Source organism: Paramormyrops kingsleyae, chromosome 14 (genome assembly GCF_048594095.1).
Source record: "Paramormyrops kingsleyae isolate MSU_618 chromosome 14, PKINGS_0.4, whole genome shotgun sequence".
NCBI lineage: Eukaryota > Metazoa > Chordata > Actinopteri > Osteoglossiformes > Mormyridae > Paramormyrops > Paramormyrops kingsleyae.
The window spans coordinates 3,912,856-3,927,624 of NC_132810.1; the positions used below are offsets into that span (position 1 = coordinate 3,912,856).

The 14,769-nt window shown below is 39.4% G+C and overlaps 1 protein-coding gene across 1 annotated transcript; it reads right to left on the minus strand.

Moving 5' to 3' along the window:
• Positions 1-1,052: 1,052 nt before the first annotated feature.
• On the minus strand, positions 1,053-14,451 carry rtf1 (RTF1 homolog, Paf1/RNA polymerase II complex component). The gene is made up of 18 exons (XM_023836035.2): positions 14,297-14,451; positions 11,592-11,702; positions 8,159-8,309; positions 7,793-7,997; positions 7,292-7,409; positions 6,497-6,608; positions 5,969-6,110; positions 5,243-5,420; positions 4,864-4,946; positions 4,696-4,783; positions 4,390-4,497; positions 4,213-4,290; positions 3,832-3,953; positions 3,320-3,377; positions 3,133-3,210; positions 2,643-2,741; positions 2,419-2,533; positions 1,053-2,146 (listed from the first exon to the last, which is right to left on the minus strand). The coding sequence occupies exons 1-18, from the start codon at positions 14,378-14,380 to the stop codon at positions 2,040-2,042; spliced, it is 2,037 nt and encodes a 678-aa protein (XP_023691803.1). The 5' UTR covers positions 14,381-14,451; the 3' UTR covers positions 1,053-2,039.
• Between the last annotated feature and the right edge of the window lie 318 nt (positions 14,452-14,769).

Here is a 14,769-nt window from a genome sequence, read left to right on the forward strand (position 1 = left end):
GTAGGTGGGATTTGAACCCACAACTGAGGAAGAATAATGTCACTGATTATGTGGTGACAATCATTTCTCCTGCATAGGAGAGGTACAGCAGGTTCCGAGGTTGTTGAAACTTTGTTTCAGCCATTTTCTTTTGACAGTTGCAGTATGGCCTGTCTTCCCAGCAGCTTCGATTTCCTGTATTCTCTTAAATGTTTCACAGCCCTGTTACACATACTTAAGGCCAAAAGTATTGCTTTGTTTTTGCTTTTTTTTTTTCTCTAAATAATTTTGTTCAATCTAATATTTTACACTACAACACTATCGTCGGGCTGTTTCATATTTGTTAGGACTGGCTGAGATGACAGATTGCTATGCTTGGCTCTTGGAAAGCAGGGACTGAACTGTAGATCAGTGTTTCTTAACCCAGTCCTTGGGGACCCCCAGACAGTCCACATATTTGCTCCCTTCCAGGTCCCAGCACACCTGAACCAAACAATCCAGCCATCAAATACCGAATGCCTGGTACAGCTATGCTAGCAGTCTGGGGCTCCTCGATGACTAGGTTGAGAAACACTGCTATAGATGGTGTAACTACTCAGACTGTAATCTGCAGCTGTGTATTTAAGGGTTTAATTTTTATACATTGCATTGGCTAGAATGTCTGTGTAGAGCATACAGTAGGTTCAGAATTTCTAGATTACAGAATGATCAGGTAATGAACTCCAGATACCATGTTAATCTCTGGAAATGCCATAAATTGGGATTATGCACAAATGCTACAAGGCCACTTGAATGAAGTCCACTTACTGACCCAACAAAGGGAGGGCTATTGGCATGCACTCCATACAAATTCTCAGTTGGGATTTTCGATGATGATGATGATGATGATGATGATGTCATCTATCTTTCTACATACATTGACCTTTGTAAAGTATATTTGTGTCGTACTGACATGCAGGATAATGGCGTGATTTGAATTCTGGAGCAGTTTGCAGGTAGGTATGTAAAGTCATGCATGTATGCTGCTGATGATTCTGGGTGTTACTATAATTGAGACACATTGAAACAAAATATATGAAACAGTGACTCTTTATTGTGTAGCACCCACTCCAAATTGCATATTTACATGGCATGCCACATCAATACAAGAATTTACTAAGGACACATTCATTAACACACAGCCTTTTCTCACATAAACAATAGGGTAAGAAAAACTAATTAGGCCCTGGAATCTGGAGACAAAAAAAAACCCATTATACATTCCAAAACCACCTTATGAAAAACAAAAATTCCCAGGTAATGAAATTTTTCAAGTTGTTTTGTGTTACGTTATATTCCTTGTCTCTCACCTTGTTCCCTTGAAAAGCCTAACTTTTTTTTCCCACCAGCATGTCCCAAGCGAAATAATCATGTATATGTTGGACGGTTTTGACAAGAGCAGGGCTGCCTAGTTACATAATGGAAGGTGGTGCAAAAAATAAGGAAGAAAAAAAAGAAAATAAATAAAAATCCAAAACTGGATGGTAAATACAAATTTTGTTCAATGTCCATGCTAGTAAGGTCTGCAAAGTTTAAATACTCCAAGCCATCCAGATTTAAAAAAAAAAAAAGAAAAGTTCTTTTTACAAATCAGTCCACCAGAGTAATGTCCTTTTCAGAAAAACGAAAAGCCAACCGTAAAACTGGGAGGAGCCAAAGGGGTAAATATATATGTATATTCTCATATGACAAAAACAAATAACAAAAAAATCTAAGTATAATTCTGCACGTAAAGAAAATAATGACTAGACAATTTGCCTCAAAAGGAATCCTTTACAAGAAAAAAAAAAATGTATAACTCCTTCCTGTGGGTTTTGGGATTGAAATACATGCATACATATTCACACACACACACACACACACACACACACACACATTCATTCTCTCTCACACACACACACACACACACACACACACACACACACACACACACACACACACACACACAAGGGGAGAGCCAAAGCTTCAGGTTCCCCGCTATTAACTGACACATGCAAGGAGGTCCGAGGAGGTGCTGAGTCTCAGATAAGGCCTCTCCTCTTCTTGTAGTCCTCCAGGTTGAGTGATCGGCGAGGGGCGCCGTCTTTTACAGGCAAGGCGTTGGAGCTCACAGACAGAGACTTGGCTTCTAAATTTAAACAGCACAGGGGAGAACCATCATGTATGTTCTCTAATTACATTAAGGCAATAAACATTTACTAAAATAATGAGCAGTCAAATTTTAGCTCGAGTCAAACTCATGTTTTGTTGGAAACCTAAAACATGACAATTTTCAACAACCTTAACCATCAAAAAACAAAAAAAAACAAAATCAATCACACATCTGTCAATATTAAAGTGTTGCAAGTGTGCCCCCACTGCTAAGTGAACATCACTGCAAGATTAAGGATTTCAGCCTACCTGCATTGGGAACCTGAAGGTCAATTTTGACATCAAAGTCGTGTACTTTGAAGAGATCCTCCGACAGGTCACTGGTTGTCTTGGCGATGTCTTTGTCTTTCTGGCCTGGCTGTCCCTGTAAATATACACAGTGGATACGTACTATGGAATACATTTCTCCTTTACTTTGTATGGATGTCTGCCTTCATGCATACAGACTCTGATCACACCGGTGTCTCCCCTACCTGTATATTCTTCTCCACAGTATTGTCTTGTCCTGAACCGGAACCGTACTTTTGATTCAGGTGAGCAAGAATAGCAGCATGGACTGAAGGGTCTCTGGCCTGAAAACGATGCACAGGAAATTTAGTATAAGCGAATATTTACTACCAGGTATGATATCTGGAAAGATAAAAACTGTTCAGATTTTCCTTTTTTGCCCCCACACAAATTTAGAATCAGTATACCAGCACTCAGAACATGGTATTTATGACAGGGTATTTACAAATAACTGAACAAAACATAACTCGTCCTATGCAACAACTTGGATAGAATACATGCAAAAATCCAGCAGCGGCCAAGGAGTCTACAGTTCTCATGTATTAATATCGCAAATCATTCCAGTCCCAAAGAAAACTAACTGGACAAGTTAAATGACTTCAGGTAGTCTTATTTCCCTATGGGGATAAGGAGCCATTATTGTCTTAGCAAAAAAATCAAATATCGAATCCTTACATTGGACACCATGGTTGGTTTGCACTGTCGTCGGGTAAAGGGATCCATTTGTTGGTTCTTGGAGTTCTGCCCTTCTGCCTGATGGGAAAGAGAATCCCAGCTTGCATTCTTGTCACTATTTCCCTTTGAGCAGACGCAAACGCAGGACCATATTCACAAATCTTGTATGAAAGTAAAAATGACCTACCACCAGGGCCTTCTCAGACTCCACAATGTTCCAACTTCGATTCCTCTGATTGATGTAGCTGGTGAAAGCAAAAAAGGGTCCCACAGAAGTCAGTAATACTCAGAGTACTTAGTTTAGGGGAAACCTTTTACAGTCTAACTATTAAGTTATTAGTAAGTCAGTTCTAATTAGGGTGTAACTAATGCCATTAGGGCAGGGAATTCTTAGTTTGGTTAGTCAAGACTTGTTAATACTTGCTGACGGGTTTTAGCCACATTAACCACCAGGGCCAGATTAAGAGAGAAAAATAAACTTGTTTTGCATGAATTTTATTAGCATTTATTTGCTGAAGCCACTTGTGCATTATGCAGCCATACAAATATTTCTCAAGAGTTTGAATACTACGACTATTGGTCTCCTTCATATCAAATTACTTTTTGTACAGACTATAGTGTTCTCAGGCGGGTATTAAGGATAATCCTTCATTATTGAGGCTGGAAAGCTTCCAACTGAATTCATGGTGGGTAATTCACCTGATGGCAGAAATGTTTTTCGTCCTCTGCCGGTCCAGCGCCTCAGCCCGTTCCTCAAGCTCATTAAGCTGGTCCTGAATCTGTTTGACCCGTTCCCCATCTCCACTTTCCTCTGCCATAGCCTGATAGGGCATTAAAAGATATCAATCTCCATGAAACATGAACACACTCAAGGGATTACCGCTCTGCCAACCACTGTAATAAAAGTATACATGTGTCAGGCATTTCGGGTTACAGGTATGTGTTCCGTTTCCTGTCCTCATTTTATTACTAAAGAAACACAATATATGACAAAATCTACTTTTGCATTACGCGTTTAAGTAAAATGACAAATAAAGCCAAACACATTAAAAATGAGGAGGGCTGGTTCAGCAATAGTACCTTTTCTTTAAGAAGCTGAGTTTTCTTCATGGCATAGTTAGGTGGAGCTTTTCGGAAACGGTCCTTCTCTTTCACGATCTGTAAAGTCACGTTCAATGAAATATATGAAGTCAAACCTTGCCTTTAGGAGAACAACAATGACTTCACTGTATTCCAAAAACATAAGGGTGGACTTACGTCTTCTATGTCTTTGTCATTGAATTTGTAGTTGACGGCTTCTTTAATTGCTTGCTCCTTTTTGGTGATTTCGTCTAAAGTCGGAACTTGCATTCCTGCAAGTATCATCTGCAAATAGCCAAAATATTAAAATCAAAACTAGCAATTTGTGGTCATCAGTAAAGGCTGGACACTTGGCAAAATCAGGCAAAATTGTCAAATTTATCCACTACAGCTCACCACCCTACCCCCCCCCCCCCCCCATTCCCAGGTTCCCCTTTTTAACATTCTGCAAGACATAAAGTTCAGCCTCCGAAAAGGACTCACAGCCTCCTTCCACTTCATGAACTCATTGTCCGTGAACTCCTGGTTAGAGACGAACTCTAGCCTGAAAACCCGCGTGTCATTCCCGTGTCTGTGGGAGAAACAGCGAATGTCATCCAGCTTAAAACTTCAGAAGAACATGAAAAGCTTATATGAATGAAATACACTCACCGTAACTGTAAACCTTTGTTTGTTCTAGTTGAGCCCAGCTGATAAACTTTTGCCGTTTCAACAACATCAACAATTTCAGCAACCTTGTCAAAAAAAAGCAAAAAATAACCAAAGATTATAAAAACTGTACCATAATTAAAGTATATATGATCATTGCCATCAAAAGATATTGCATGATGGTTCTCTTGAAAGTAAAATGAAAAGTTGCACGCTGGATGTTCCAACACTGCACTATCCTTTGTAATATCAGTTTTCATATCACTCCACCAACTCCTCACATTTATGATTACGGTCCAGATAGACGCAGTGCTTCCGTTTCGGGTTCTACTTTCCATAGGACCGTAACCACTAACTGTAACCACAAGGCCGGGCTGCTCACCCTGTAGACTGGTTTGCTGCTGCTGTTGCCGATTCCAATCCTGACAAAGCAGCCGGTCACCGTCTTGGCAAAGAAGGGCATGTGGCACCAGCGTTCCAGCTTGTGCCGGGACAAGCGGATCCGGTTCAGCTCATCGGGCAGCGACACGGGCTGTGACTTTGGTGGTGTCTCTTCCTTCCTAAACCACACCAGAAACAGGTTCAACACAATGTAATACATCTGCAAAATGAAATATTTCCTTTATATACGGGACATGAATCTTCTCATTGGCTGAACTAGTCTGCGGTGTGTTGGCGCCTGCCCAGAGCTGGTTCCCACCTGCGCCTGTCGTTCCCAGGGTAGGCTCCGGGCCCCCCCGCGACCCCACTGGGGATTAAGCAGTTACGGTAATGGATGGATGGATGGATGGATGGCTCAACTAGTCAACTAAGCTTCCTATTGATCAGATCTATCCAGGTTTCAGTTAAAATCAGACCTATTCTGCAGGCAGATTTAACACTTAAGTCACAAAAAGCTACACAAAAAAAATTGAGAACTGCATAATACAATTTCTTTTAAATGGATAAATAGCAACCCATAGGTGGAAAAGTGCTTTACTTGTCATATTTTGACCTTCAACACATTCAATTAAAATGTTTTAAGGTTGCTATATTATTCAGATAAAAATATATAAATATAATTCCCAAAACGCTATGCCAGAACGACCCAGCAAAGTATGAAACTTACTCTTCCTCTTCATCATAAGATGAGGATCGAGTGCTACGGTCACTTTTCACGGAGGACTTATCATCATCCTCCTCCTCCTCTTCCTCATCATCAGAGTAGACCTCACTGGTTTTCAGAGGCTGTCGCTTGGCCAGGAGTTCAGCTGTTGAGAGGGAGAAGGTCAAGACGGCACACTGGCTTTGTGTCTTTTAACAGCATTTTATCTGCCAAATGCAGACCACAGAAAACAGTGTTCCTCAAATCCCGGTCCTGGAGGGCCAGTCTGCACCACAGTTTGCAGGTCTCCCTGCTCAAACAAACCTACCTTGGTGAGCTGAATAAGGGGCGTTTCAGCAGGGAAATCTGCAAACTGTGGTGCAGACTGGCCGGAACTGGGCAACCCTTAGATAAAGCGATGTGTTTTTGTCCCTATGATGGAAGGCTGCAAAACACACTGACGCAGGGAAAGTTCACGAACGATACTGGGAAGCTGCAAGTTCCTTTTTTTTTTTTTTGGAGGAGTGAAACGTGCATGAGTCACACTTGCACCTGTTCTGTTCTTCTTTTTCTCTCGCTCCGCTTTCAGCTCCTCCATTGCTTGCGACTTCTTGTCCAGTTTTTCGTCTCTTTTAGACCTCCTCTCCTTATTGTGAGACATGACCTGGACCCATGAAAAAGAAATTACGGTGTAGGTACATCACAGCATTCAACACAAAAGGCGCCTCTGTAAGTGACAGCTTCCCATATGTACAAAAATCTGACCGAATACACACTGGCCTCATTTCCTTTAATAAAGCCCAAAGGAATTGCTGTTGGGAGCAATACTGCACTTGTATGTTACTGTAATACACAAGCATAATGATCTGATTTTACACATAATTCTGTTACTCAGAGGATACTGTGTGTGGAAAAATATTGTCCATTGCTTTCTGTTTGGGTTGATGAATCAGTATGGAATTAAGAATGTCATGATCACCTCATATAAAATTTGTAAATGACTGTAGGTGAAACAAGACAAGACAGATATGAAAGTATCAAGTAGGATTACAATATAATGAAATTCCTGCATGTCTAATGTCCCTTCAAGTGAAGGAAGAACGAAAGAAAGAACGAACGAACGAACGAAAGAACGAACGAAAGAAAGGCAAAATATTTTATATTACAGAGAGAATAGTATGCTAACTGAAAGTATATACTATAAAATATCAATAAAAGCAAATGCATTACAGGACACAGAAATGAGCGTAAAAAATAAATTTAAAAAAATCACAGAAATGACTCCCACAGGGACCAGAGTTCAATGAATATTTCATAGACGCCCGAGAGAGAGACTGCCATACTGACCACCTGAGTGTCCTGGACCTGAGACTGCTTCCTTTTCTCCTGCTCCTCCTCCTGCTTTTTCTTCTTCTCCTCCTTTTCCTTTTTTTTGGCAGTCTTCAGTTTCTTCTTTATTTCAAACCTGACAACAGTCAATGGTGACGGATGTAACCATCAGCGGGATGTGTGTAATTACAGCAGCAGCGGGCAGCGGACAAAAGTCACGATGCCACAATGCCGTAATAAGAATGCCGTAAAATGGACCACAGCTGTCGATAAGGTACGTCAAAATCCTCTGCAACAAGGGAGAAGCTGCCTATATTTATCATTGCAAGGAACGTTTGTACTAGTAAATGTTTATTCACAAGCAAGCTATTAATAAATGCAAAATACTGTAATGAGCCAGCAGGTAACTCATAGATGACTGGAGTCGCAATGAGTAACAAATTCTAAGTTCCTGGATTCAGGTATCGCTAAGCCACATTTAAAGAAATAAAATAAAATAAATAATGCGGTTGCCCTCACCTCCTCTTCAGCACCTCCCTCTTCTCAATTCGGTTGAAGAGCTCCTGCTCCCTTTCCTTCTCAGTCATCTGCTCCAGCCTTGCTCGGTCCTCTTCGTCCCCCATCAGGTCATCGTCGTACCCATCCCGGAACACGTCGTCCTCGGAAGAGGAGTCCGAATCTGAGCTGGAGGACGAGCTGTTGCTCTCTGAATCGGAGACCTCACCTAGCGGCGCAGACAAGCCAGATGGACAAACTTTCATAAATCACAGAGAGGTGCCGGCCGGCCACTAAACTCAGAAAAAGAATGGGTTTTTTGGAAAACCAAACTTACACCTTTAACATAGCTGATGTTACTTCAGCGAATGCCTGCCACTGTCAGCTCACCTTCTTCGGGAGCGGAGCTCTCGGCTGAGCTGTCTCCATCGGAGCTGCCGGAGGAGGCCGCCTTGTTCGTGCGCTTTTTCACGGCTGCCTTCTTCTCGCTTCCCTTCCCGGTCTTTGCCTTCTTCTTGGCCTTGGTACCACCCACAGTCCACTGAGGAAGGAAAAAAGAAAAACGCATACTACCGATAAAAATTAAGAGGGGCGTGGATACACATCTCATCTTCAAGAACTTGCGTTATTCTTGAAACGTAAGATTTAAGTCGAACTTTGTTGACCCCAGGGGAAAATTTTGGCATGTTATATTCAGCAGAGTTGACAAGCAAATACAAAGAAATACTGTTAAAAAGTAATACCACTTAAAACGGCACCTTGCTTTTAGCAGAGGTCTTTAAGTGTCGTCTGCTAATGAACCCAGGACTTTTCTTCCATTCAAAGTGGTACACTCCAGTACCAGGTCATCTGCCATGATCTATTGGCTATTTGGCCTATTTTATTATTTTATTTTTTTTTAATTGACAGACGACTTGCAGGTTAAAAATATCATAATAGGCAATATTTTTCTTTTACTGAAGGCAAATACTTCAAAACAAGGATCTTTACAGTAATTAAGTACACTTTCAATTGTTGTTAGGCTTCTGTTTTAGAGCCATTTGTCAAATAAATTTGAGATTTCGATTTTTTTACTTTAACATTTGGTTTTGAGGGCAATGTCATGAACCGAGAAAGAAAAGTTTGATGGACATAGTGGAGTGAAACGCTTTTATATAGCAGCTGCTGTATTTGACCACTGCAATCCTAATACTTCTGTTTGGAATAAAGAAAAAAATCCTGTATTGAATTGTACAGGGAAGGAAGCCATGTATTTACATTTTGTTTTGACCACACTTTAATTGTCACTTTAGTTTTAAAGATTTTTCATACAATTGGCAACTGACAACAGAACATTAATCACACTTCATTTTAAGTACTGAGTATATAGTGTGTTGCTATTCTGCGTAAAAAAATGAAATATGGTTTTTAGTCCATACCGCCCAGAACCAACATATACAACACTAAGGGTCAAACTTAGCCGATGTTGCTGACTAGCTTTGGTGCTTCTAACTTTGAATATCAAACACATAAATATTAAAATAATAAAAATGAATGCATTGAATGATCAGCCATTTCCAGCAGTGGAGGATGGGGGATTTAATCGACTCATTCCCCAAGTAGGAGGTCTCCGAGATTTAGCCCACAAGAAGGATTTATACGGTCAATAACGTTTTTAATCCATTATTAAATCTGGCCTGTAGATCAAGCTTTCATTTTCCAAGATCAGCAAGTTTTACCGCCATCTCAGGCATTAGCTGGGTATCACTGTTGGCAATATCAAACGAAAATAAATTGGTTATCCCCAAAATTTCCATATCGGTGGACCACTACCTTAACGTCTCTACTAAAAATGGATCTCGAGAAATTTTAGAAAGATTTTTGAAAAACTGAAGAACAATAACACAAGAAAAGATTTTGATTTTTCATATCAAGCAGATTCACTTATCACAAAACCTCCATATAGCCAACAATCCAGGAATAAGACATAATTTTAGCAAAACAAATTCGATCATCCGTGGGTGTTCAGCTAGGCAGGACGGCCACAGTATGAAGTTTACATGATTGTCATACATGCATTCTAAATCGTAAGTGCAGTCATCTAGCCATTAGGTCTATGTAAATGAGGGCATTACCACCAGAGCTGCAAGAAGCCTTTACCAGTGCAATCAAGCGTGTAAATCTGACGGCTACTCCAGGCATACGCAACACATGTTCTCTTAAGAGAAAAGAATTTGAACACAAGTGATCCAACTGTTTAGCACTAAAAATAAACATCGTCATTGTTGACCACTGCATGCGTTTTCCCCCACCAGTTGCAAAGAAGCATTTTCAGGTATAAGCATTCTATGCACTAAAAGCAGATCACAGGACTCTGTGGAGTTCGATTCATTCAGCATCATGAAACAACCTGGCCGAACATGCGACCATTTGCTGAGTGTGTGCAAGTTAAAACTTCACATGGTTGCATCCATGCGAGTGTTTGATAATTAGGACGTTTTGCTCTGGCAAAACATGCGAAATGATCAATTTGGCCGTGGTGTTAAAGTGTTTCCAAAATTAAACGCTTTATAGCTGTTTATTTAAATAAATTAAATTAAATAACAAGAAGAGAAGAAAAAGGAGGAGAGACACCAGTAATGAGAGTTGCTATTAGAGTTAATTTTTAGAATAAAATATTTCGCAAATATCAAATCTTGACTCACTGTCAATCTTTCATCAATATAAAACCTCAGGTATGCAAATTATGACAACTATTCATCAGCAAGCAAGGTCACTGATTAACACCAAAAAAAAGTGCAATAATCATGTACTACCACTGGAAAAGTTAGTCTGGAGACCTGAATTCAGTTTTTCACTCAGACAAAATAGGTTCATATCATTTGACTTAAGTCATAGAATGTATAAAGAAAACCATCAGGTACTAAATATTCCAAAAACTTAGTAATTACGTTTAGCTGAAGTTTACTCTTTCGTAAATTACAATAACTATACTTTATTCATCCTTGGGGAGAAATTGGGTCATTTTCCTGTTTGTCACCTTATGCCTGCAACTCGCATATAATGATGAGAACAAGTTTTGGGTTCAAAATGCAGGGTCAGCTCACATGTAGTGCCCCAAAAGCAATAGGGGTTAGGGTCCTGCTCAAAGGCCCAACAATGGGATTTGAACTGACAAACTTCCAATCTCAGACACATAGTCATGACCCGCAAAGCCACGCTACAGCCCCCAAGGAAGAGCAAATTTAAATTCTCTTAGCAGAGGATCTTTTTGATCCATCAACCTCTAATTTATGGGTCCAGCATGGTTCCACTGCGCCACTCAGCTCTGCTTCAAAACCCTTTATCACACTAATTACATTACAGGTTTAAAGTTAGTTATAAAACAATGCCTTACTTTACACTGTACAGCTACAGTCCAAGCACAGAGGAATCCTAACAATATTGAAAATCAAAAAAATAAAAAATAAAATAAAGCTGCAATAAGGGCACTTCACAGCTATTTTAATGGTCAAGATTCTCAACTTAAAGACGTGTGTAAGAGCAGGTCAGAACTGACAAATGTCACAGCATAACTAACTAGTCCTGAAAGAAAAGGAATGGATCTAGACAGCCAGATTATCCAGTGTGGCCAATAAAGGAATGCTCCAAGTGTAATGACGTTCTTGACAACAGCATATGCGAGTGAAACGCGCACTCAAGCAGAAGAAAACACTTGATCAAAGCAAAACCAGAGATCATTACTACTCACCTGAAAACCTGACTTTAATTTCTAGTTTAACATAACTCAACAGAAAATACCATTACATTATCTGACAAATGGTAAAGTGGCGATCCCCAATACCTCATCATCACTGTCAGAGGTTTCTGAATCAGTAGAAGCTGTTGGCTTGCTTGCTGGCTCCTCCTGTTCTTCAGAGTCCACCCTCTTCCTCTTAGCCAAAGACAGCAATTCCTGATAGAGAGGAAACCATTCTTAAGCTCAATGTAAATGTACTTAAGGTGTTAAAATGTGGCTTCTGTCAAAGGCTTTACTGAAAAAACAAATGTGCACATTTAGCAGTTCAGCAATGTGTATCAAGCCCTGTTCAAAAGCCTCAATGTAAAAAACATAGGATGGGATCACATGAGTTTTAGTAAAACTCACATTTTAATCAATACAATTCATTATCCCAAGAGAAGCCTCGATACAATATAACAAAAAATTTCCTTGACAACTGACTTTTGAAATAAAGTTTTGCATAAAGGACTTGGTATAACATGACAATTCTCATCGTAATTAAAGAGTGAACTTCCATATCAGTGACACTTCCAGCACCACAGACAGACCTAAGACATTAAACGCTTTTGCGTTTCCCATACCAATAAAAAAAAAAAAAACACAGCCTTCTCTGATGTCACCTATTCCCTGATACTTGTTCTAGCCCATGAAACACGTAAATTACTAAAGGGGCGTGTAATTTAAAAGCTAGCACTTTGGCAGTTAGTAATAGTAAAATAAGCTTTTGCTCAAGGTAACTATTTTTGCTCATACTATTTTTAGAAAATCTAGCCCAGTGGTTATCTAAGGCATTGCATACACCAAATTATTTTGCCACTCGCTCACACTTAGATTCATTTTGATAATAATGTAAAATCCTCAGAATATAGGTTCAGTCTAGACTGTCAGTGGTCACACAGCATGTCTGACGGCAACTGCCTGACACTGTGCCCATGCGTGACATTATTAAAACAAAAATATTTGGGTCATTACAAAGTAAACATTATTATTTATTTTTTTTTGTCACAAGTTATTGACACTCCCAGATATCATGTTACAAAGATAATACAATATCCCCAAGTTAAATTTCAGTGATTTGTGAGATGGTCTAACAATGAACCAAATTACAAGTGTATCAAACTAATGTTCAGAAATTTCAGCACTTACACAACACTAATAGGGAAAAATGTATTGCTTTTTAAAGGTAGAAACTGCAAAAAATACTGAATAAAGATATTTTGGTAGTATTTCTCTGGAAAATAAAAACGCATGCTGTGTACAGCGTCATAAAGGCTTTTTACATCATTATTAGGCCAGTAACACAATGTTTATATTTGGATCACAAACATCCTACCTTTATTATTGATTACTTGTAGATCAAAGGCAGGTATTACGGTGTAAGGCATTTAATATGCCACAGCACAACCCAAAACTCAAGTTAGCATTTTAAAATGTACTGCTAAGACAAAAGATTACAGTATTCATTTCAAATCTGTCTGCATCGTTTTATGTGGAACAGGCTACTCACATCAACATCTCTCCACTCAAAACATTTGCATAGTTCTCATTAAATATATAAAGTACATTTTTACAACAAAATATATCTGAATATGCATTATAAATACATAAAGGTAAGTGTTCTGACCAACTTAGCTGTCAACATGATGTCTTACAGTGTCCCATTTAATTCTGAAGGCACGCCCACAAACCCGAGCTAGCTCTGGTAAAAGGGAGCATTAAAAATGTATGCAAGAAATAAAATGTTTAACACGTTCACATAGGCTTATAACGTTTTCCGAAATTTAGTAACATGTCGCATGCGGCGTATAATTTAAGATTTATTTTAAATTTAGTCGTACGTCAGGTTATTCTTATTAGACAGTGACAAACGAAGAGTTTAAGTTTTTTTTTAGACTCAACTCAAGTTAACAGATCATTCTGCGAACACGATGAAATGCCTCTGTTTCATGGTAGAGTAGCTGTTATAGTACGAATACAAAATATGTAGCACCAACAGGTGTAAACAACAAACTGTGGATATACGTCGAAACATACTGGCTATGGTCCAAAGCAATCTGCTGTCATGTTATATGTATACAGATCTGAAACTGTAGCGAGGTGATTAGCAATTAATAACTTGTAATATTAAGACAACCTGCCACAAGAAAAATGGCAGTCATTCCCTGAAGTAATTTTTTACATATATGGAAAGGTAACAATATCAATTTGCAATAAACTTGGCTAGACAGCCACCACAACTGATCGCTTTCAGTTTCAAAAATTAACGAGCAAGCCAAATAGAAAGATCCTCGTAGTTTTTAGCCGTGCTTCTTTTTCCAATTATCAAATTAAAAGCCAGTCAAAGTGCGTAATCGGTCAAAGAATCCGGAACATTTTCAAGCAAACGAGTAGCAGCCAGTTGCGAGGGAACACTGTTAGCAAACAGTCCACCATAAAGTACCACAGCAGCTCTCCACCGAGTAGTAAACACTCCGCTATAATGCGGCAGTTTGCAATCCAAAGACGGTGTATAGTCCCTTATTTTCCAGGGTTAATGAACAACGCTATGACGCGCTACATTTAGTTGATGACCTTTCTTCATAAAACGATAAACACATTAGATTCAACGTCTTTAGCAATTAGCCTACTAACGCCAAATTAAGACGACCAGTTCAACCCGATTAGACAGGCCCGTGGCGCGGGTTTTTTTTCTGAACACTCAAAGCACCTTTATTAACATTAAGTCCAATATAAGATCGATCGTGCTGAAACATTGAACGACTTCTTACCTGATCTAAATTGTCATCACTCGCGCTGTCTTCAGAGTCGGAGTCAATTACGACTCGTCCTTTCCGCTTCTTTACATTCACCATGATTACCTGGGAATACGTTTGGTAAGCACGAGCGAAACAGCGCTAGCCCCACAGCCTTCTACACAAAGACTCTGCGGACTCTCTGAGCATGCGCGACCATTACGTCACTCCGCTTCTTTATTTTTTTCAACATTCTATGTTTTATTGCTTGCAGCAAACAATGTACGAAATATATACTGCTGCCATCTATAGCTCCGAAGGACGAAATGCAAGTGAAATGTGCGCCTGTGTTTATGCAGTACGCTGTATTGTAATAATAGCTAAAAAAATCACCAGGTAAGCAACAATATGTAGACCAAATTCATAAAAAAAAATAATATGGAATGGGTTTGTATTATTTGAAATCATTGGTTGCACAGCTTTATTATTGTTTATATTTCAGTAGCATT

What these genes read in the sequence shown, in the direction of transcription:
- rtf1 (XM_023836035.2), bottom strand. Translation starts at nt 14,380, where the DNA reads ATGGTGAATGTAAAGAAGCGGAAAGGACGAGTCGTAATTGACTCCGAC. An exon ending in AGGTCCAGGACACTCAGGTG is followed by an intron (nt 6,609 to 7,291) that starts GTCAGTATGGCA and finishes TCATGGGTCCAG; the next exon opens with GTCATGTCTCACAATAAGGA. An exon ending in TCTTATGATGAAGAGGAAGA is followed by an intron (nt 5,421 to 5,968) that starts GTAAGTTTCATA and finishes GGTGTGGTTTAG; the next exon opens with GAAGGAAGAGACACCACCAA.